Consider the following 22,666-nt stretch of genomic DNA (forward strand, 5'->3'; position numbering starts at 1 on the left):
GCGCTAGGACTGGCGGGAGTTGCATGGGGGCTGACAGCTGTTGGGTGCACCCCTGTGAGCCACCCATGGGTGCCCAGCACCTGGCAGGATCGGGCCCTGCTTTGCAGGATGCTTTTTTAGGGGGGTCTAGCACCCTCACTCTGGCCTGGCAGTGTTTTGCTACTAAGGCCACATGGCTCACAAGGTGGAAAGGCCAAGGTCACCTGTGTGGGGTGGCATTGCTGCCCCCACAGCAAGGCTGGAGCATTCCCAAAGACCCCAGTGGGACACACAGCCGGTCCCCAAGACCCTGTGTGCCAGCCAGCCATGGGCAATGGTGCAGGGTGGCCTGGGACAGGCTTGGGGTCACCTCCCAGGGCTGCACCTCCCACCACATGGGGTGACCTTGGCACACCTTCTCAGCTCCAAAGCTCACTGCAATGGCTGGGACATGGCCAGTCGGTGGGGTGGCCCACGGCTCCTGGGCGGTCACAGGGTATGTGGCTCCTGCCACCGTGGCTTGGGGCTCACTGGGCTCATTCCAGCGCTGTCCCCACAGTGGTGCCACCACAGTTTCTGCCTCTGCACCCCTTTGCTGTCCACTGCTTGGGTATGTGTCCCAGGAGTGACTCCTACATGTCCCCTGTGTGTCCCGCGGCTCTGGTGTCCCCGTCTCCCGAATGTCGCCGTGCATGTTCCCTGCATGCCTGTGCCTTCCTGTGTCCCACGTGTCTGCTGTGCCCTCTCTCCTACTTGACCGCTGTGCGTCCCCACCTCCCACGTGTTCCCTATGTGTCCCATACATGTCCCATGCGTGTCCCCACTTCCCACATGTACCCTCTATGTGTCCCCCGTGTGTCCCCTGTGTGCCCTCCACGTCCCACATGTGCCCATGTGTCCCGCGTGCCTCCGCATGTTCCTCCTATATGCCCTGTGACCCGTGTGTCCCTACATCCCATGTATGTCTGCTACATGCCCAACTGCCTGTTCCCACACCCCCCGTGTGCCCCCGAAGTGTCCCACGTGCCTCCCACGTGTCTCCCACACCCCCAAAGCGCCTCCAATGTCTCCCACACCCTCAAAGCGCCTCCAATGTCTCCCACACCCCCCCGCGCCTGTCTCTAACACCTCCCACGCGCGCCTTCCACCCGCCCCTCACACACCTCCGCGGGAGCCCGGTGCCCCGCGCCCCCGCGCTCCGCTGCCCCCACGGGCCGGTCCCGCGCGGGCCCTTTAAGGGCGGGGGGGGCGTGTCGCGGCGGCCGGGCCGGCCCGTTAAAGGCCCGGCGAGGGGCGCGCGCCGCACTCGGGCGGGGGCGGCGGGGCCGGAGGGGCCGCGGCCGCAGGATGTACACGCTGACGCGCGGCCCCAGCAAGCTGGCCACGCAGCGCCGCACAGGTACCGGGGACGCGGGGTAAAAGGGGGTGCTGGGGCGTGGGCACCGGCCCCGTCCCGCTCCGCTCCCCCGGTCCGCCCTGACGCCCCGCCGCTGCCCGCAGGTCCGACGCAGCAGGCGGTGGAGAGCAGCAAACTGGGTGAGCTGCGGGGCCGGCTCCAGCCCGGCGCCTGGCCCCCCGCCAGGTGAGCCCCGCGGCGGCGGCCGTGACCTTGGGGAAAGGTTACCGGGGCGGCCGGGCCGCGCTGCCGGGGGAGGGGCCGCGGACGGCGCGGGGCGGGCGACCGGGGACCGTTGGTCGGTGCCCGCATGCCGGGACGTGCGGGGGGTTGCAGCGCTGCCAGTCCCCGCTCGCTTTCCACGGAGGCTGTCCACGCGCGGCGTGGGCCGCCCCTCACGGAGGGGACTGGAGTTGGTGTTCCCCCGCTCTCCGGTGCGGTTCGGGCAGAAACGGCTTCCGAACAGCACCGGGGGTGCGGGATCTGCCAGCGGAGGAGCGGGCAAAGTGCAGGCAGCAGCGGGCTGCCCGCCCCGGCGAGGCGGGCGAGGGGGGGCCGGGCTGCCCGGTCTGCCAGAGCGGGGCCGAGGTTGTGCAACGCCCCCCGGCCGCCCGCGGGAGGCACCGATTGCACCAGCCCGCGGGCTGACCCAGCGCCGGTGTCACCGCCGCGTCCACGGGGGTGGCAGGTCCCAGCTGCGGCCCCGGATCCACGGAGGGTTTGGAGATTGTCTCTTGTCCCTAAAGGATGGAAGGACAGGGAGTAGCTTTTGGGTGGAAGTCCCAGCATCTAGCAGAAATAAGCTATTGGGCAGGTGTTGGAGAGGATGGAAGGTTCTCCTCAGGAGATGCTTTCTTGGCTGGACAGCTGGGGGCAAACCCCAGGCAGACAGCACAGGCAGCTCTGTGCTGTGGGCCCTGTACGATTCTGCCCGTTTCCTCCAGCTTCAAGAAATGGATAAGAAAAGCCTCCCCTCCAGTTCCCCTCCTACCTGGGATCTTTCATTAATTAACTGGTGTGGCTGCTACCACGCTTACCCTCCTTTAGGCAGGTTGGTTGAGCATGTTTCTGGCTGCCGCCTGCCCGGTGCCCCCCTGGCCACGTGCGGTTTGGGGTGTGTTAACCTGCCCTGGGCTCTGCCTGCAGAACCAGCAGGGGAGGTGCAGGCAGGGGTTGCCTGTTCTTGGTCTCGCCTGTCCTGCAAACTGCAACCTGCCTGCACTCCCGGGGCCCCTTAGACTTTGTCCTGTGAGAAAAGTGGCTGTTGCAGATGGGTTCTGCCCTGAAGCTGGGCAGAAAAGCCAAAATACTGAAGTTTTGCATCAAATGTGCCCACAAGTCTCATCCCAAACCTTTCATTTTGATCTGCTTGGTTTTGCTGTTCCCAGGCCGAGCCTGATTTGAGTGCCCTGCTCCCAGGAGGGGATCCCAGGTCTGAGGAAGCCTGACTGGCTCCCAGTTGGCAGAGGGCTTCATCCCAGCCCTAGGGTACCTTGGGAATGTCTTTGGGGCTGGGACTGCTCCAGCAAACCCAGGTGCTTGGTCTGCAGAGGATGGCACCGCAGTTCATCCCCCTGTCCAGTGCCCAACTGGATTTCACTTTCATTTTCCTGATATTTCAGCAATTTTGATGGCAAATTTGTTTTAGGCACTGCACTTGGTGCCAGGACTGGAGGATGGGTGGGAGACAGATGGCCTGTACTTCTCCCTGAGCAGCATCCCTGACACCCTTCTCTGTGCAGGAACCCCTTCTCCCTGGGGGCTGGATCCCTTTTGGTCCCCTCCCTTGGGGACAGGGCTGGCTGGCTGTAACTGTGCCCCAGTCTTGCCAGGGCTGTGGTTGAGTGTGCATGCTGTGGGGCAACCTGGGGCAGCTGGACAGCCCCCGTCCTAGCTCCAAACTGTGGTGAGAAGAGCTGCACATACCCCCTTACCTCCCGCTTGCTTCCGTTGACAGCCCAGCCCAGAAACTCGTCTTCAACAGAGTAAATGGCAAGAGGCCACAGGTGCTGCTGCAGCAGGTCTCAGCCCCTGAGGAGTGCTACACGCTGGCCCATGAAGAAAACGTCCGCTTCATCTACGAAGGTGAGGGCAGAAGGTCCCTCGGTACAGGCACCCACTTATTGTAGTGTCCTGTGGGGCTGGAAGACATGGGGTCCCTTCTGAGGCAGCTGCATTGTGCTGGGGACCTTGGTGGCAGGGATAAGGTCTCCAGCCTGGGCAGCTGCCCCCCTTCCTGCTCCTCTGCTGTGGCTCACCTGGGCTGGGAAATCCCCATCCCCAAATCATCCACTGCCTGTTCCCCCCTCCCAGCCTGGCAGCAGGTAGAGCAGCAGCTGGACGGCAGCCGGAGCGGGGACAGTGCCTGCGGCCCCGTGCAGTATGTAGAGAAAACCCCCAACCCTGGACTGAAAAGTAAGTGGGAAGCAGTTGTAGCACTCAGGGGTGCAATGAGCTGGTGTGGGCTCAGCTGGGCACCTGAGCAGGGCTGCAGTGGGAGGAGAAGGGTAATCCCAGTGCTGATGTGGCAGAGGGATGGGTTGGGTCTGTCCTGCCAATGCTGAGGCTGCTCAGGGAGATGCTGGTGGCAACTGGCCCCTGGCACAGTGTCCCACCATGCCCTGTTGGAGGAGCACAAGCAAGCAGGACGCCCTGTTGATGACTCTTCTGGAAACAGTGCCTTCTTCAGCCACCAAGGTGGGTTCAATGTCATGCTGGGGAGTAGCCCCCCAGGTCCTGCCCTGGGGACCTGCCTTTCCCAGGGCCAAGCACAGGACCAAGCTGGAGTGCAGCAGGGCTGGGGACATTGTGCTTCTCTGATGGGAGCTGGAGCAAGGGCTGTGAATGCGGCCTGTGGGCTCCTGAAGCGACCAAGAAGTCCCCAAGAGAAGAAGGTCCCTGTAAACCCAGCCTGGCCTGGGCATGGGAGCGGGAAATTCTGGGGCCTCATTTTCCTGGTGGCAAATGGTGCAGCTCGGGGGGACAGCTGGAGTTCTGCTTACTCTCCAACTGTTCTGCTATGTTCTCTTCATTCCCTCCCCTCTTTTTCAGACTTTGTTCCCATTGACCTGGAGGAGTGGTGGGCACAGCAATTTCTGGCCAAAATTGAAAACTGCTCATAAAAGGGAAGAAAGGTTTGGGTTGTTTTTGGTTTGTGTTTTTGGTTTTTTTTGTTTTTTTTTTTTTCCTCTTTGTTTTTAAAAGAAACAAAGCTAAGAGCATCTGGTCAGAACCCAGAACTAGTGGCGTTTTTGAACCACATTTTTAAAAGATGACCGAAACAAAGTGACCCTTGCTGCGAGGCCAGCAGGACCGGACCACAGCCATGCCCAGCCACATGCCCCCTCCCTGTGCCCAGTGTGGAGGAGCAACGTGCGGCCCCAGCCAGGATTCCTTAAGTGCCAGTTCTTGGACTGCTGCAGCTTCCAGCTCCCAGGGACACTGCGGTGCTGTGCTGGGGATGAGGGAGCGGACCCCCACCTGCGGCTCTAGCCATGGGGAGGACAGTGGGGTGCTGTAGCAGGACCACCCCAGACAATAAAGCACTGAAACTGCCAGTGGAAAGGTGCTTGTGCGATGGGGAGGATGCGTTTGCCAGGAGGTGGTGAAGCAGGTGGGGTGCAGCATCGTGCCTGGGCTGTGGTGTGGAGGGTGAAATGCTTGTGGTGGAGTCCTTGCTAAATGGGTACCATAGCACTCTGGATACAAAGGGCTTGGAGTATCTCATCTTCCTTGGAGAAGCATGTCTGTCTCCCTGGACTCATCCAGGGGCTGGTGCTGCCTTTGGTGTACATTTGGGATGGGGGGGTACGTATGGGCAGCTGCAGGGGACACAGGTAGGGGCTGAGCATGCTGGTTGTGGTTTGGAGCCAGGGTGCAGCATGTGTTGGGGGGTAAAGCTGCAGGAAAGAAGGTGGCGTAGCCAGCCCCTCACTGCTATGAAGGCTCCTGATAAGTGTTTTCACAGAAGCCATTTTAAGCCCTGAGCTCAAGGTCTCCCCCTTGCCCGTGGCTGTTGGGGTGCAGTGGGAGGGGGGGCTGTAGCCAAGGGTGGTTGTGGCTCCCTGTCGTGGAAAAGATGAACTTCTGTTCCCAGAGGCACATGGTGCACAAAAAACCCTCAGCCCATGGGCTCTTCCAGGCTGGACTGAGCCCTTCCAGGCCAGGTTTTGGAAGCCCACCTCCCCACCTTCCCCTGTGTCTCCCTCCAAGTCAGAGAGCAGGAGACCAGAGCAGCCCAAGCCCACCAGGGCTAGAGCTGCTCTCTGACTCCAAAGGAGGCCAGGAAACACTCACTGGAAAAAAACTCTTTATTATTCCTATGATGGAAATAATGACCACACTGCAGCCAGAGGTGAGCAGCAGCTGCCTGGGACCTGTGATACTTCTCCCACCACCCAGGGCCACCCTGGCCAGCAGCAGCCATGACACTGCCAGCACAAAACCTGTCTGACCCTGAGTGTGAGTGTCTGTCTAGTGAGCAACCCTGGTCCTCCTGCCCTGGGCTGGGGTTGCTTTGTGCTGCGGCTGTAACCGAAATAGATTGAGCAGCACGGGGCACAGCCCTGCTCCTGTCTTGGTGCGAGGGGAGGGCTGTGACAGTACTCTGTGACCAAGAAACACTGCTTCATTAAAATTTTCTTAGTTTAGGCCTGGATGACCCCAGTGTTGGGGGTGCTGGTGCTGGGGGAGATGCCATCCTTGCCCTTGATGACTGTACCACCAGCTCTGCCATGGAGGCTGGGGGTGATGCTGTCTCTGCGCCACCTGTCCCAGGTGGGGGTCCCCAGTACCCCAATAGGACATGTTCCAGGGGTCTCAGCTGTTGTTCCTTTTGCCACTGTGCTCAGGACACCTGTGTACAATTGCCTGTGGCAATTTGGCCATCTTGCCGTCCCACAGTCCACTTTCCCACTGCTCCCAATCCCAGGCAAAGCCCCAGAGGCTCTGCTCCATCCTGCCCCATCTCACAAAAACACCTGTTACTGGGGGTCCCAGCAGTTTGCTGGTGGCTCCAGGCAACCTCCCACCAGAAAGCATCCTCCCTTTCTTCTTGCACAGGTCTCTGGTGCTGGAGTTTTCCCACTGCACAATGTCCCTGGCACTGGGTGGCTCTGCCACCTACAGAGATGCTCCCAGGGAGCAAACCTTCCACACCAGCATCTCTTGAGGTGTTGAGGGATGCCATTCACCTGCTGGCTGCTTACTAATGAAAACACACGTCAGTAAGATCCAGGGAAATTCTTAGTAACATGATGCACCATCGTTTTGAACATTAGGCAAAGGGAAAAAAAGAAATTAAAAAATGGAACAGGAAAGGATGCGTCAGTCACAGGAACAAAACAAAAACCCGACCCAAAAATATAACCCAACCCCTGACAATGCAATCACTAGAAGGGAATCAGCAGCCCTCTCCATAAATATTAATTCATTTAGTTATGTGCAATTGTGTGTATTACTATAGTGCAAATAGCTCTGCATTGATCGCGGAGCAGCGAGCCCGAAGGGGACTGCCCCCAGGTGACACAGGGACTAGTTAAGGACAGACAAGAATCAACACGGATTTAAAACAAACAAACAAAAAGCAACCCACCCACTGGGAGACATCGAAAAGAAATACCTGTTGCTGCCCATGCCTGTGCCCAATGCACCCAGCCTGCAGCATCCCCACAGCTGGGCAAGGTGTGGGCAGCACCTTTGCTCCCTGCCAGCTGCTGGAGCAGCCCAGCGTGGTGCAGAGGGGGCAGGGATGGATGTGCTCTGGCCAGAGCTGTGCAGGATGTAATGGGACATGAGCAGGACATGGGCACAGTGAGAGCATCGCTGGCTCCCATAACCAGTGCTGCTGGTTAAACTTTTTAATGGACGCAATAGTGGGCCCAGCAGCGTCCCCAGGCACCCTGCAACACCTCTCACCCATCGCTGCCTTCGGCTGGAGCTCTGGCTCTGCAGCTGTACCTGTCACGTGCTGTACCCAGGGCCAAGCTCTGGGCATTTCTCCATGGCACGTCCTCCTCCCGCCCAGCACGGCACAGCCTGCACAGTGCCAGCTCCTCGGGACAGACTCGCCTCCCCCCACCAGCCAACAGGCTGGAGGGGGACAGGTTTTCTAAGAGATTAAAGGAAACAGAGGCTCCTCCATCAGACAGGAACGTTGCCTTGTCCCCTCCAGCCAGACACAAAGTGCTTCTAAGGGCAACCATAGCACATCCTAATTAACCCAGTGAATGGTTTGGATCTACTTAACAGCCTCCTGTTAAACCACAAGCAAACCACCTAACAATACACATCAACATGCGGGGAAGACCACAAAGCAGCATCTTGATGGGTGCAAGCACTGGGCAGGGAAGAAGGGCGGGGGGAGTGTGGTGGGTTTGGGGACAGCACCCCACTCCCCCTCCGCTGGCCTGATTCCCAACACCCATCTCCACCCATCCAGGCTTCCCCCTGCTTTTGGGGCTTTTTTTTTTCCTTCTGTATAGACAGGAATGAAGGCTGGAGAGTGGAAGTGTCACATGCACACACACACTCACACCCGGACCCGTGCCAGCGCTGTGGCGGCACACAATGTGCACGCTTGTGTTCCCAACGGCAGAAGGTACGACGCCATCCTCTCCCCCCTCCCCGGTGAAAAGTTTCTTACATTTATACATTATTTAAGACACGCCGATATATAAATTATTGTCTCTATATATACTATGTATAGGCAGCAGGGCCAGTCCATGACGAAGGGCACCAGTTGGGGCTCATTTCCCTCTGTCCTCTGTGTAGTGCTGGAAGCGAGTGAAGCTCATGAAGACCTGCTCCAGGGATATCTGGCTCACTGAATAGTCTTCTAAGCGATACTTCTCTTTGGCTTTCTCCAAGGCCCCGAAGACCTGCAAGGGACAGCACAGTCGTCATGGCAGGGGACCTCAGCTGCAGCAGAAACCCCCCGGTTGTGACCAAGAAAGCAGAGGAAGAATTTCCTCCAGGGAGACCCGGGGGAAGCGAAACCTTCCCTGTCGGGAGGGTGGTGGGATGCCAGGAGATGGATTATTTAGCAGAGTACCTGACTGCATTTAAAAATGTATGGTTTATATACATATATTTACATATATATATGAGATACATATGTATGTGTTTTTTTATATATCTCTGAGCCCAAGGTTTCTCCTCAATATGTTACATATGCAAAATATATATATCAAAACTGATGTAGTATATATACTATATATATATATAAAACTATCTGTATATAGAATAGGTTTTCATATATATTATGTAACTATATGTAGTTTTTGTATGTATCTGTACACTGTGTACTCTATATAGCATATTTAGTATATATACTCTATACTACATACCCTACATAGAATATATAGAATACAGAGAGACATATAAAACTATACACTGTATACACTACAAACACAGTATATACAGAGTTTGAGGGGTGGGACAGAGCAGCTCCAACTCAGCACGCACGGTGTGTCCTGGGTGCCGCACACTGACCATACAGGTGACCTGTTTGGGCCAGGAGGTGGGAAGGGGTCAGGGAGAAAACCCCTTTTTATTCGTAAATCACCTGGATTTTGGACAGACTGTGGCTCTGGGAGAAAAGGAAGATGAGCTGAGTGTGAAAGCAAAGCATCAAGAGCATGCAAAGAGGTGGGAATAGGGCTGGTCCTCTGGCACCGTCCTGCAGCAGGGTGGGACGTGCTCCAGCACCCCCTTACCTGTGCCCAGCTGAGGTTCTTGTTGGTCAAGTGATAATGCACCATGCCCTGGTGCTCATGCTTCAGGACACTGCCTGGGAGAGACCAGCAAGGAGAGGCTCCAAGTTAGGAAACTCACTGAGGCTCATGACCAGCATCCTGCCCTCCCTTGGAGGTCAAGTGCTCCAGCAGCTCACAGTACCTGGGAACGTCTTCTCCACGAAGGCCTTGAAGGCCTGCAGCTCACCCTCCTCCTCACTCCGCGTTTTGGCCAGCAAGGTGTAGCCACTGCCGAACTTACTTTTCAGGTGCTGGGGGCTGCCCAGGCATTTGAACTGCCCGTTCACCATGATGGCCAGCCGTGTGCACAGGGCCTCGCACTCCTCCATGCTGCAGAACAGAAGAGGACTTGTTCAGCAGGGCAGGAGCACCAAGACAGAACAGCAGGAGCTTCTGGGAAGAGGATGGAGCTGGATTTCCCTCTCTGCACTTTTGGAGGAGGGAGATTTGGGTAAAGCCAGTCAGCACCGGCTGCAGGCAGTGCCCACCCACCCGGCTTTGGAGGTCGCTCCCATCCCTGGGACCCCACCACCCTCCTGGCCACTCCCCAACTTTTTATGCCAAGCCCTGCCTGGACAAGTGTCACCTGTGGGAGGTGAAGATGATGGATTTGCCACACTCCCGTGTCCGTGTCACTGCATCCCAGAGCAAACGCCTGGCCACGGGATCCATGCCAGTGGAGGGCTCATCCAGGAAGATCACGGGTGGACCACCAATGAGAGCAATGCCAGCACTCAGCTTCCGCTTGTTACCACCGCTGCAGAGGGAGATGGGAATGGGGACAGAGACCTGACAGGAGAACAGGAAGAGCCACACAAGATGGGCTGGGGATAGGGTGCCTCCATGCCTCCTCTCACCTGTAGGTCCTCACGAGCTTGTCGGCATGGGGCTCCAGGAGCAGCCCTCTCAGCATGTTCTCCACACAGCTGCCGATGTAACGCTCGGGGATGCCCCGCAGCCGGGCGTACATGCTCAGGGTCTCACGGCCCGTCATGTGGTCCAGGAGGGCGTCGAACTGCGGGCAGTAGCCGATCCGTTGCTGGACCTCGAGGCAAGAGGAACCCAATGGGGATTAGCTCACAAGCAAGGTCTCCAAGCCAAGAGGTGCCTTGGCACCCGCAGGACTTTGCTGCACCTCTGGCTGAACTTCAGCTCTGAAATTGCATGTGAAACAAGAGGGAAATTTCCCCATAGCTGGAGCAGCCAGTCTGGTGGGGATAGACACACACAGTGTGCCTTGGGACACAAACTGTGTGACCTCATGCTGCATTTCCCAAGCTGGTTCCTCATTGTGAGAGGCCATTTCAGGTGGCCCAGGCTCACAGGAGAAGGAAAGCACTGGAGGGTCTGTACCCTCCCCATATCCTGGTCTCCTCTGGGGACAAGAGCCCAACAGAAGGCAGAGTCCCAGGGGAGGAAGCAAGAGGGGCCACACTTTCAGGTCAGATCCTCCCCATGTTCTCCTGGCCTGACACTGTATGGGGCTGACAGTGGTAGAGGTGTCCAGAGACTTAACTGAAAGCCTGACATCTGCTCATCTCTTGATTTCCCAAAGGGAGTGGGCAATTCCCAGCAAGAAGACCTCTACCAGGGGCCTGGAAAGGTTTGACCTACTTCTTGTAGAGACATCGTCATCAGACTCTGATCACTCACATTTCTCATGTTTCCAAGTACAGAACTATACTCTTTGATAAAGGGTTTGCAATCCTCACAAGATTTGGCTTCCATTCATTTCACATCTGTTGCCACAGTGGAGAGGGGACTGCTTACAGATAACTGGCCAGCTGAGGGAGAACTGGGCCAGACAAGGACACAACATCCCTGGGATATTACCTCCAGCCCTGGCAACTGCAACCGTGTCCTCCTCAGAGGCGCCTGCCAAGTGGCCCAGCCCAGGCAGATGCAGGACTGTCAGTAATGCTGCCCTCCACCTCTGCAGCCCCTGGTACCTTCTTGATGTTGGCCAGAATGCTGTGACCATCCACAAAGGCATCCCCTGATGTGATGCTCTCGTCACCAGTCAGCATCTTGAAGGTGGTGGTTTTGCCTGCTCCGTTGAAGCCGAGAAGACCAAAGCATTCCCCTTTGCTGACCGCCAAGGAGATTCTGTCCACCGCCAGCAGAGACTCCCGGCTGTCGTAGACCTGGTGGAGACCAAGGCACAAGCTGTGCCAGTCACCACATCTGCCAAGTGCCCGAGGGGACATCAAGGCAAGCGGTGGCTTTACCAGCATCGTGAGGACCATGGCTCTGCCAGCAGCAGGATGCTCAGGAAGTGCCATATTCTCCTCACCTTGGTGAGCTCCTTGATGACCAGAGGGCTGCTGAGAGATGACAGCAGCTCTGGTGGCGATTCCAAAACCTTCTTCCTCTCATCTGCCACGTCCCGGTCCTCTGGCAGCACAGACACCCTGTTCAGCAGAGCCACCTGAACCCAGGGGGAGAAAAAACACTCTTTGCCACCTGGCTGCTGTGGGACAAGAGCATTTCTTCATGCTGACCCGGGACAAGTGTTCCCAACCCAGGCAGAATCCACCTCCTCCATCCTCCTGAGGACACCTCATTACCTTTGCCAACCCACACGACCAACAGAACCTGCCCCTCTGAGCAACCGGCTCTGGGGATGCTCCCCCAGAAAGATGGTTTAGGTGAAGAGGCAAACAGCCCATGGAGTTTGGGACCTACAAGTGACACTGTGTGGAGTCCTGAATGGTGGGAGAAGCAGGATTTGAATCCCTGAGCACTGAAGTTGAGAGACTCCACAGACCCAGGGAATTTGAACAAGACCTGAGCAAGCAGTATGGCAATGTCTCCAGGTCACACAGACAGCTGGGCTTCGTTTGGCATGAACGTATCTTAATTATTTGTCCCACATGCTTCAGCTCACCCATTTCCGCCGCCTGCAGATGCCACAGACCAAAGTTCTCAGTCTCCAGAGCAGGTTTGTCTCAATGAGGAAAAGAAGGAAGAGGAAAGAGAAACCCTGGATGCTCAAGGAGGTCAGGTATCGTCCAATCCCAGGTGTCTCCCAGGAAAAGTAGTTCATCTGATAACTGATATCTGAGGATGAATCAAAATCAGACTAGAATCAATCCACACTCTGGGGAGGGGCAGATAAGCTCCAGAGAAAGCTGTGAGCCCAAAGCTTTGCCAGGCTCCATCTCCATCCCAGCCCGCACTGGGCTCCCAGCCCACAGCTCTTTCCAACACATCCCACAAGAGAATTCACGTCTGGAGAGGATCTGGCAGAAGATGCCCAGCAGAGGCACACAGAGGAGATCAAGTTACTCTTGGGACTGGGATTTCTTTACTTGTCTGTTAAACTTTCCCTAGCTTACATTTTCCTCCAAATCATTAGTAAGGAAAAGGTTCCTTAATTGGATCACCTATGAGTGCCAAATGCTGCCCAGTTTCTGCTTTAAAATGGTACCTTGAGCTACTGCTCAGGCTGGGTTAGGAGCCCCATGATAGTGCCCAGCTCCACCACCCACCCTACAGAGACAACCCAGTGCAGCCATGATGGGATGGCCAGGATGGGCAGGTGAGGACCAACACAGAGACTCACTGAACGCCTTGCAGATGAAGATGGCTTCAACGGAGGACGTACAAAACTGAATGAACTCGTAGTTTTGGTAGAAGTCACTGATGCACTGGCCCAAGCAGTAATTGGGTAAGACAAGAAAGACTTTATCCAGGGTTTTGGAGAGGTCCACCAAGCCTAGCTCTGAAAGAGGAGGACAGGAAGATCAACAGATGGATGTTAGCTGGTTTTAGAGAAAGACCCTGATACTTTCAAGTTTGGAAGGAAAAACAAACTCTGTGATGTTTAATGGGTGAGAATAAACAGTCATAAGGTTTTTCTGCAAGTGTAGGGACAGCCCTGAGGTGAGAGTCCCCCTTGGGGCTGGATCTTCTTGGTGACAGCAGGGTGCAGTGCTGGGCAGGCACAGAGGGCAGTGACCCACCTGGGATGCTCATGATGGTGACTGCGAGGAAGGTGGCCGTGCCTGAGAGGATGTTGAAGATGGTGAGACGTGTGTAGGCTGTGGCCGCCACCGAGAACAAGAAGCTGAGGAGGTACATGAGGGGGATGATGGCCCAGCCATAAAGGAGGAAGATCAGCATCACATCAACCAGGTGGCTGTCTTGGGTGAAGGCTTGCACGTCAAAGGCTTGGAATATCACCTGTGGCACACCAATGTGAGGAGAACACATGTTTGTCTTGACTGCAAGTGATGACACTCAATGGCCCAGGCAGCAAGGTAACAGCAGCACCACTCTGACCTGGATAATAACTCCTTACAGATGGTTTCTACCTGTGCCTGTCCCCCAGGGAAGCTCTCTTTCTGCAGACTGGGATGCAGAAGGGTAGATCTGAGGAACTCCTCTCCATGTTCCCATGTATTTGAGATTTTCTAGTGCCCACACCCAAGTGTTCAGGTGCCAGAGGCTGCAGCCAACTGACACAGCTGGTTGGCCATGGCCCAGCTCCCGGTAGGACCAAGGGACAGCCTTCTTGCTGATCCTTTCTATTAACTGAGATGCTGCCATTGGCTTCATCCTTTTCCCTGCATCCACATGTGCCCCAGCTCTCCCAGAGGAGCAGCACCCAGAGCTCCCACCCAAGGGACGGACAGGAGAGTACTGAGGTGTCAGGAGTGACTCACCAGCATCAGAGCACAAGGGATGAGGAAGTTGATGATGTCCCAGAGCAGGGCAGAAAGCCAGAAGTTGACCACGTAGACACCGCTGACGAACTGGACGTGCTTGGCTTTGATGGCTCGCTCACTGACCAGCAGCAGAGCGAAGGTGCTGGCGAGCGAGGCCATGCCGTACAGCAAATTGATGGCAATGGCAAACCCGGTCTGGCCTCTGCAAGGAGAGAGAGCATTGGGGCAGGTCAGGACAGGGACAGTTTGACAAGACCAATGCTGAGGCTACACAGAGGCAGCACACCCACACCATGCTTCTTGTGGAGGCTACACTCACCCAGCAAACCAGCATGCAGAAGAAACACCCCACAGTAGAAGCACATCTCTGTAAGATGAGCATCTCCCACGCACAGCCCCCCTAGCCCACCACAAACCTCTGCCCCGCCTTTGTGAGGCCCCACGCATGTCCCCTCTGGTTACATGTGAGGTTCAGAGACCCTGGACGCAGGATTTTGTGAAGCATACAGCCCTCTCTGCCCTGAGCACTTGGTGAAAACCAACCCCAACCAGTATCTAGAGGGGAATACCCAACCACTGAGATATGCGCATGGGGTGATGTGGCTGCCAGGCTCAGGCAAGTAAGTCATGTACACACAGCTTTGCTCTCCTGACCTCCTGAGTAAAATCACAGCTACGTTTGGGTCTGAGCAGCTCCAGCCTGGCTCCTCCACAGACAACAGTAGAACCAAGCCCATCCACACCCATAGAAGTCACGAGCCCTGGTAGGAAAGCAAGCACTGTGCCATCAGACATACTCCATGAGCTGGTCTTTAGCCTTCTCGGTGATGTTGCGGGGCTGAGGGTAGTTGGTGACTGTGATGGAGGCGTTGGGACCTGCCAGTACCCTGAAGACAGCGTTGTCAGCCAGCATAAGGGCCGTGGCGGGGGAGTGATATGCCTGGTTGTTGAATAGCGCAGTGACCACCGTGCGGTTCCCGGCTCCTTCAAAGGAGGCGGCTGCAATGTAGTGCTCGTTGAAGGCTCCCCCTTCCTCAGAGGCTCTTGAGATGAGGTAGTCCTCCAGGCCACCTATCAAACACCACCATGGCTGTTACGAGCAGGATCCAGCACATGAGAGCAAACTGAGGCCAGCTGGAAGAGACCCTAAGCAGTGCCAGCCCTGGTGGCTCACCCTAGCCCCAATGATGTCCACAAATGCAGGGTTATGGAGAATGCAGCTCTGCTTGGCTGCAGACGGGTCCTGCCAACTGTGGGACCCTCCCGTGCAGGAGATGATACAAGGGGATACGTCAGCCATGCTGCAGCTAGGACCCGAGCCACCCACACCACGGGCCCTGGCAGGAGATGCCCATGGCTCCTTCACACCCCACAGGTGCTCCACGAACCCTCACCGAGCACCTCCAGCGGTGACTGACGCTGGGAGTCCAGCAGCTCCACGTACTGCTCTGCCAGTCTCTGCGACAGACCCGAGGTAGCTGAGATGGAGAAAGGCACGATGGTCTGGCCATAGGGCTCCAGCGTCAGCCTCAGCAGGGAGGAGTCCCGGGGTCCTGGGAAGGTCTTGGCCACAATGAGGGCAAAGGCAGTGAAGATCAGAGGCACAAGGAACTGCGCCGCCACCATCTTCCAGTTGCGCCAGCTGTACATGGCTCGCTTCATGAACATGGCGTAGAACTGCTGGCAGCACAGGTAGAACTGGGAGGGGGAAAAGTCAGGTCAGCACCAGCCCTGCCAGCTGCACACAGCGCCCCCAGCTGTGTCACCTCATGCAGCTGATGTGGGGAATGACCCCAAAACTACCTCCCCGTCCTGCAGGCAGCCCAGGAGCTGGCAGCAGAGCCTGCTTTCCAGCCAAGCCTATCCAGGGATTAGCAGAGCAGCTGCTTGACTCCAGCATAGCAGGTCAGCCCATTGAACTCCACAGCTTCCCAATGGGATGCAGTCACTATGGGATCTCAGGTGTTAAAAGCAGCTTCAGCCGTGACCTTTGCTTTCCTCTAACTCTCAGCATTTGAAGTTCACAAATGGGATTACTGCAGCACGGCTGCCTGCCAAAGCCATCGGGCTGAGACACCTGGGAGCTCCCAGCCTGGGCCCTGCAAGCACCTTCTTTGCTTTTTAAACCCATAAACATCTTTCTCCCCTTCTGCCTTTGAGACATGTCCTTGAGAAGCACAGGGAAATTTATCACAGGCACATAAGCAGCAGGCCTTGAAGGGCTGCCAGGGATCTGAAACACAATCCTAGCGAGGGAAGGAAGATGATTTTCCTCACCTCCCTGCTGGAAATCCCAAGTAATGTAGCAAGTGGAGGTGAAAACTACTTTAGATCACCTGGGAGACCTTCAAGAGCACCTCTGTAGACCTCAAGATTAACATGAAGAGGATAGCAGTGATCAACCCCGATAATCATAAAAATAATTTGCCCTAAAAATGCAGATTCCAATTTGACCTTCCAATTTTGATCTTCAAAGCCACATGCAATGAGACCAGCCATAGAGGAGGCTCCACCTGTAGGTAACCCTGCAGGTAACCCTGCTCCAAAAAACACTTCTCGCTGTTCCTGCTGTACTGACAGTCCCAACACTCACCCCGGTGTTGAGCTTGATGCTGGAGCAGTCCTCTGTAATGAGTGCCCCGCTGTCATCCGTCATGTCTGTCATGCCACTTAGGCTGCTGGAGTCATCCATGGCCCAATCGTTGGAGCGTCTCTCGTGCTGGTACTGGAGAGCAGGTAGCTGGATGGCCTGGATATCCATGCTGGAGTCCACCAGCTTCCCAACCCTGCACCAGGGGGAAAGCAGGTGATGGAACTTGATGCCAGGTAGGATAAAGCTGTTCTGAGCTGGGGAAGCCAAATCCAAGAGACAAAACCCAACACTACCCCAGAGGAGCTGCGGAGGACACCACCATCGCTGAAGCACAGGGGGGTGGGTCACCATCAAATGACACCTCACTGGGGCCAGCTCCCTCTGCTTACCTCAGGAAGACTTCCTCCATGGTGGTGACCGAGGCGCCATAGCTGGCGATGCCCAGCTCTTCCCGCTTCTGCTCCAGCTCCGTGAACAGCGCCTCAAACCTGAACGGAGAAGCAAAGCGTTAGATGCTGCTGCTCAGCCCTTCTCCTGGCATCAATGGTCAGATCCACCCGGCAGAGCAACCTTCTGTTTGGGGGCATCAGGAAGATGGTGCCTCCTGCATTTAATGGATGGCAAGCAAAGCTATGCAGTGCACTACCCTGGGTCCCCAGGCCTTGGATTTCAGCACAGCCAAAGTCAAGGAGAGGATGAGAGGGGACACTCAGAGGTTAAGGCCCCCTGGGCATCAGTCCTGCAGCCAGCGCTGGAGCTGCCTGCAGTGCTCAGCAACCCACTCTCCCCAGGAGACCAGCATTTGGGCTCCATCTTCTGCTCTTCCTTGCCACAGGCAGCCTCAGTGATCCATACAGAATCACAGAATCGTTTAGGTTGGAAAAGACCTTTAAGATCATAGAGTCCAACCATTAACCCAACACTGCCAAGTCCACCACTAAACCACATCCCTAAGAACCTCATCTACACATCTGTTAAACCCCTCCAGGGATGGTGACTCCACCACTTCCCTGGGCAGCCTGTTCCAATGCCTGACAGCCCCTTCTGGGAAGAAATTTCTCCTATTGTCTAAACTAAACTGCCCCTGCTGCAACTTCAGGCCACTTCCTCTCATCCTATTGCTTGTTACTTGGGAGTAAAGACCAACTCCCACCTCACTACAACCTCCTTTCAGGTAGCTGTAGACAGGGATAAGGTCTCCCCTCAGCCTCCTTTTCTCCAGGCTAAACAGCCCCAGGTCCCTCAGACGCTCCTCATCACACTTGTGCTCCAGACCCTTCACCTGCTCCATTGCCCTTCTCTGAACTCGCTCCAGCACCTCAAGGTCTTTCTTGTCGTGAGGGGCCCAAAACTGAACCCAAGATTTGAAGTATTTAGTTTCAGAGCCAAACCAACCAGCTTTGTTTGTGCCACCCACCACAGTGCAGCCATCACCAGCAACCAACGCTCTCCCAGGCAGTTGCTGACTGGGCAATGACATGGTGGGCACAGGGGCAGGAGAGCGGTGTGCCAGCAGACATAGGACAGGATGGTGCTGAAAAGGGGAACTCAGTTTTCCAAGATCAGCAATGCATCGTGCCTCCTCCTGCACCCTCTCAAAGATGCAGGGAGCAGCTCCCCTTTCCAGCAAGCCCGTGACAACAGCGTGTGCCCCAGCGTGTGCAGCCAAGGGGACCCACTCAGGGAAGGAATGCAGGGGACAATGCCGTTACCTGTGTGTGCTCTCCTTGGGCAGGATGAAGGACAGCTCTGCCCCAGCATTGCTCTCCATGGTGGCATTTGGCACGTACTGACAGATGAGGCGGGAGATCTCCCCCAGGTTGCAGTAGGGCTCCTTCACCATCACCATGTGATATCCTGCCCCTGGGCAGAGCCACAAGAGAAGGGAGAGGAGGGTAAATCACAGCCCAGCCTGGCCCCGGGGTGATGGAGCAGAGGGGGATGCTGAGGCACCACAGAGCATTGATGGCTTTGCCTGGGCTATGGACACAATGCAAGAGCAAGTGTGGGGATGGGTCTCAGAAGTGGCAGAAGAGCACAACTGGGAGCAAGCAGCCACCAGACAAGGAGCAGTGGGTCCTCCTCCCTGCCCTGTATCCCCCTCCTGCTCCTCCCTGGCAAGGAGAAGACATCAAGTGTGGCCTGCCTGCTCCTCCCTTACCATATTTACGCTTGAGAAAGAGCGAGGAGCCGCAGCACTGAAGCTCGCCCTTGGCCATGATAGCGATGCGGTCCCCCAGCAGGTCAGCCTCATCCATGAAGTGCGTAGTCAGCAGGATGGTGCGGTTGCTCCTCTGCTGCTGCAGGAGGTCCCATGTGGCCCTGCGAGAGGCTGGGTCCATCCCTGACGTCGGCTCATCCAACATCACCACCTGCACACAGGAGATGGGTGCTGGTCAAAGAGGGGCTGGGCACAGCAGCACAGGACATGGCAAACCCAAGGCCCAGAAAGAACCTTGACCTCCCAAAATACATGCGATTGTCATGCTTGGGTAAGCAGCTACCAGGCAGCAGAGCTGCACTGCAGCCTCAAGGGGGGTCGTCAGACTTGTCCCTTTTTGTGGGGGTGCTCCTGCCCCCTCCTCACTGTCCCTGCACCTCCCACTGACTCACCACAGGTGAGAGACAACCTCAGCGCTACCAGAAGGGCCTACATAGGCCCCAGGGAGAGAGGCTCGAGGCAAGCCCCACCAAAGACACTTGCCTTGGAGTCCCCAATGAGGGCGATACCAATGGAGAGCTTGCGCTTCATGCCGCCAGAAAGCGCCTTGGTCAGGGAGTGGCGCTTGTCCTCCAGGTTGAGGATCCTTAGGATGTGGCTGATCTCCTCGGGGCACTTGGATGGTGGGTACCCCTTCAGCTGCCAGAGAGAGCAAAGGGAGGGTAAGGCTCACTGCAGGGATGTCTCTGGCAATGACCCTTCCCACCACATCAGCAAATGGCTGCTAAACCCCACCACGCTCCCTCCTCCACAGCCAGGCAGGGAAGTGGCGAAGCACACAGACGGACTCCTGCCCAACCCTGAAGGAACTGGCACAGCCGGCATGGGGGTCTCCACAGAGCCACGCTGCCCAAAACCCTCCACTCTTCCATCAGCCAAGCAGGGAGTTCCTGCATGCAGATGAGGCAGAAAGAGGAGGAAAGGGCTGTTCTGCTCAATGAATCTCACCAAGCTTTCCCAGCCTCCCCGAAGCCACAGGGTAGCTGCAGGGGTGCCTCCCCCAGGGCTGGCTCCCAGGGGCCTGGAGATGCTCCCCACAAGCACCCTGCTCACCCCTGCATAGAAGTGGAGGTGTTCTTCCACTGTCATGTTGTCGAAGAGAACGTCGTGCTGGGGACACAGGCCCAGGCTGCGGCGGATCAGAACCATGTCCTGGGAGATCTCGTAGCCATTGATATACGCCTGCCCACCCGTTGGCGAGTGCAGACCTGGGAGGAGCGAGACACAGCGATCTCGGCTCAGGGCTGAGGATAACCCCAGGTGGCAAAGAGCCAAAGGTGGGGGTCCTGCCATGCATCTCCCACCCCAGATTTCTGCCAAAATGTAAGCAAGCTGGTCTCTTGTTCAACATGGGGCACGGCAGCTTTCTCCTCCTGCCTGCAGAGTGGGCTGCATGGCATCCAGAGGCAGGAGGTGGACCTGGCTGTGCTGTTTGAGCGGCAGGCAGCCAGGGGGGCAGGCAAGCCTGGCAGAGGTCAGGGCAAGGCCAGGGCAGATCTCCCTGGAATGTCCTGTGAAGCACCCTGGGTGGCAGGAGCAGCACAGAATGACAGGGAAAGAGGAAGAAAGGACCATCGAAGGTCACCTAAGTCTGTCCACCATGCCAAAATAGGCTGCCTGGAGCTCAGTAGCTCAGGAATGAAGACGGCCAGTTCTTGGCCCATGCACTCCATGCCTTATCATGACAAAGCCTGCAAACACTCATCTTATAGCAGGTCATTTGTCTTCTTAGGGCTCTCCAACAGCTCTCACTGTCATTTCCCCAGCTGGCTGTCATTTCCCCAGCTGGCTGATCCCACTCTCATGGAGTGCTGGGCAGGGACCCCCACGCTCCCTCTGTCTTCCCAGGTGGCAATGGGCCTCTCAATACCCCAGCATCCCTGGCCAACAGCTCAGTGAACTGAAGGTACTCCAGAGAAGAACAAAAACCCCTTCCCAAGCTTGGAGATGGGGTTCAAGTCCTCTTTGCAAGTCAAGCCATCAGCTCTTCCCTGCCCCGTGCCAGCCTCACAGTGGGACGCAGTTCCTACCCGTGAGCATGGACAGAGTGGTGGTCTTCCCAGCGCCGTTGTGTCCCAACAGGACGGTGATCTGCCCTTCGTACATGTTCACTGTTAGGTCTTTGACTGCCTCTTTCATCTTGTTTCCCACTTTGAAGACCTGCAGAGATCACGTTAACAAGTCAATGCTGCACTAAAGGCAAGTGCTCTCAGATCTGCCCTCTCCGTTCCATCCAGCAGTCAAAGCTGGATGGGCTTTGTTCAAGTGGTTTTGGCATTAGACTACAGGTCTAATTTAGGTTAAATATAGATGTCATTGCACCTGCAAGTAACAATTCAGCCCACAACAAAAAGCAGCCAGCTCTGGGGAAAAGGTGTACCTGCCTTACCGCAGCCAAGCAACAGAGCCCCAGGCAAGGAGGGCAGTGAAATGATAAGGAAGCCACCCGCAGGCAGCACTTTTTACAAAAACAACATTATGGTGTGTTTGTGCTGTGCTGGGCAGTCAATACCTTGGAAAGGTGCTTTATTTTAATTCCTGACACGAGGTCGGCAGGTTCTTCCTCAATGTACTGGCTCTTCAGGGCTTTCTCAGGGTCCTCCTCCTCTTCCTTCTCTTTTCCCACAATAGTCCTGGGGCGCCCGCACCAGTACGAGGGCTGATGGAAGAAGGAAGAGAGAGAAAAACTCAGGCACAGGCAGAGACCATCTCCTCTCCCCAGCCTCATCCACCCTCCTCCTCCCATGCAGTTGCCTCCCAGGGGATCTCCATGACCACTCTCTTTGGCCTGGGAATTGCCACCCAGCACATCTTCGGCAGGCAGGTCAGACAGAGGATGAAGCTGCTCCTCCTGCCCTGCTGCCTTCCCATGGCTTTCCCTTACAGCAGATTGCCCATGATTACACAGGCAGCTTTTCCCCATCTTCAGTCCCATGGAAAGGGTCAGCACTTTGATGAGAAGCACAACTGCTCAGGCAGAAACACCCTGTCCGGAAAAGCCCATGCAATGGGTGATCATCTCCTCTAAAAAGCTTGACATGCACTAAATAAAAAAGCCTGGGGTCCAGCTGCAGCAATTACAGCCTTTTTTTTGACCTGGCTCTCCAGGAATGAAAATAAGTGACCGGGACCTCAGATCCCTGTGGAAATAGCAATTTAACAACTCCTGGATTCAAAATCAGCATCCCACTGTGGTGTCTGGCAGACACCTGAATCTTCACTACTCTGGTCTAGCTGCAAGAGGGAGTGGGATGCTGGAGTGAAATAATGCTGGGATAAGGAATTTTGAGGGGAGCAGGAGAAACCTTCCACTCAAATAACAACAGATACATTCACATGATCAAAATTGATCATGTTGCTGTGGTTCAAAATTCTCAGCAGTAACCACCGCAGCTATAGCCACTGAAGGTGATGCCAAGCATTTGACTTGGCAGAGCGAGGGCAGCTCAGCTAACAGGGTGACAGTCGTCACCCATCCCCTGTCACTAGCATGTGGGGGCTGGCAGTGGGACACAGACCGCCCAGGTCACTCGGGGAGTTTCAAATGACCGGATCTGGTTGCTCAAACCTGGGGCTTCTCTCCAATGCCTTTGCTTGGGCACAGAGACACTTAACACCACGCTGCACACCAGCACGTGTCAGGACAAAGACTTAAAGCCAATGAGACCTTCGTATTCAGTAAAAAAATACAGCTGCATCAGCCTTTACTGAGGACATGCTGCAGACCACTTGATTTTGGAGGGCAGATGGTGCCACCCTTGTACGTAGGTCTAGCCCACTGCATAGCACAGAAGCAGGGACCATCCCCGAGAGATACCTGTCAAGCTCACTAGAAGGGGTGTGTAAGCAGTGCTCACCGTCAAGAAGAAGTACCAGGGCTGCGGCACACCGTATTCCCCAGGGAAGACAGCCTCCACATACCAGGCCACCACGCCGTAGAGCACTGAGTCCAGGAGCAGCATCCCCAGCACTTGGGCTAAGGTGAAGTTGTCGTCCACACTGACGGGCTTCATGAGGTCCCTCCACTGAATGCCAGTCCCTGCAATGCACACA

General features: G+C 56.1%; 2 protein-coding genes across 5 annotated transcripts in view; one reads left to right on the top strand and one right to left on the bottom strand.

The window, feature by feature from the left end:
- Positions 1 to 160: 160 nt before the first annotated feature.
- MCRIP2 (MAPK regulated corepressor interacting protein 2) lies at positions 161 to 4,932 on the top strand. 4 transcript variants are annotated; one of them, XM_065031009.1, is made up of 5 exons: positions 1,208 to 1,378; positions 1,480 to 1,561; positions 3,333 to 3,460; positions 3,689 to 3,790; positions 4,427 to 4,932. In XM_065031009.1, the coding sequence occupies exons 1-5, from the start codon at positions 1,327 to 1,329 to the stop codon at positions 4,495 to 4,497; spliced, it is 435 nt and encodes a 144-aa protein (XP_064887081.1). In that variant the 5' UTR covers positions 1,208 to 1,326; the 3' UTR covers positions 4,498 to 4,932. The 4 variants fall into 4 exon arrangements, with proteins under 4 accessions (XP_064887080.1, XP_064887079.1, XP_064887082.1 ...); XM_065031007.1 differs by lacking the exon at positions 1,480 to 1,561 and having other exon boundaries at positions 891 to 1,378; XM_065031010.1 differs by lacking the exon at positions 3,689 to 3,790 and having other exon boundaries at positions 1,207 to 1,378.
- A 739-nt stretch (positions 4,933 to 5,671) lies between these two features.
- The window catches only part of ABCA3 (ATP binding cassette subfamily A member 3), a 31,610-nt gene continuing 14,615 nt past the window's right edge, over positions 5,672 to 22,666 (bottom strand). Inside the window, exons 10-31 of the mRNA XM_065030999.1 lie at positions 22,471 to 22,652; positions 21,126 to 21,272; positions 20,644 to 20,773; positions 19,667 to 19,821; positions 19,097 to 19,252; positions 18,554 to 18,764; positions 18,105 to 18,255; positions 16,782 to 16,880; positions 16,393 to 16,585; positions 15,194 to 15,497; positions 14,597 to 14,870; positions 13,797 to 14,001; positions 13,095 to 13,314; positions 12,695 to 12,853; positions 12,017 to 12,189; positions 11,423 to 11,557; positions 11,079 to 11,273; positions 9,987 to 10,174; positions 9,716 to 9,886; positions 9,272 to 9,459; positions 9,091 to 9,164; positions 5,672 to 8,253 (exon numbers count right to left, since the gene is read on the bottom strand). Of these exons, the coding sequence (XP_064887071.1) occupies positions 8,122 to 8,253; positions 9,091 to 9,164; positions 9,272 to 9,459; positions 9,716 to 9,886; positions 9,987 to 10,174; positions 11,079 to 11,273; positions 11,423 to 11,557; positions 12,017 to 12,189; positions 12,695 to 12,853; positions 13,095 to 13,314; positions 13,797 to 14,001; positions 14,597 to 14,870; positions 15,194 to 15,497; positions 16,393 to 16,585; positions 16,782 to 16,880; positions 18,105 to 18,255; positions 18,554 to 18,764; positions 19,097 to 19,252; positions 19,667 to 19,821; positions 20,644 to 20,773; positions 21,126 to 21,272; positions 22,471 to 22,652 (3,842 nt within the window). The 3' untranslated portion in view covers positions 5,672 to 8,121. The remainder of the gene's footprint in view (positions 8,254 to 9,090; positions 9,165 to 9,271; positions 9,460 to 9,715; positions 9,887 to 9,986; positions 10,175 to 11,078; positions 11,274 to 11,422; positions 11,558 to 12,016; positions 12,190 to 12,694; positions 12,854 to 13,094; positions 13,315 to 13,796; positions 14,002 to 14,596; positions 14,871 to 15,193; positions 15,498 to 16,392; positions 16,586 to 16,781; positions 16,881 to 18,104; positions 18,256 to 18,553; positions 18,765 to 19,096; positions 19,253 to 19,666; positions 19,822 to 20,643; positions 20,774 to 21,125; positions 21,273 to 22,470; positions 22,653 to 22,666) is intronic.

This window comes from Columba livia, chromosome 15 (assembly GCF_036013475.1).
Source record: "Columba livia isolate bColLiv1 breed racing homer chromosome 15, bColLiv1.pat.W.v2, whole genome shotgun sequence".
Classification (NCBI taxonomy): domain Eukaryota; kingdom Metazoa; phylum Chordata; class Aves; order Columbiformes; family Columbidae; genus Columba; species Columba livia.

Coding starts and splice junctions, on each gene's coding strand:
- MCRIP2 (XM_065031008.1), top strand. CDS start 660: ATGTCGCCGTGCATGTTCCCTGCATGCCTGTGCCTTCCTGTGTCCCAC. Junction 1,379..3,332: donor GGCCACGCAGCGCCGCACAG/GTACCGGGGACG, acceptor TTCCGTTGACAG/CCCAGCCCAGAAACTCGTCT. Junction 3,461..4,426: donor CGTCCGCTTCATCTACGAAG/GTGAGGGCAGAA, acceptor CCTCTTTTTCAG/ACTTTGTTCCCATTGACCTG.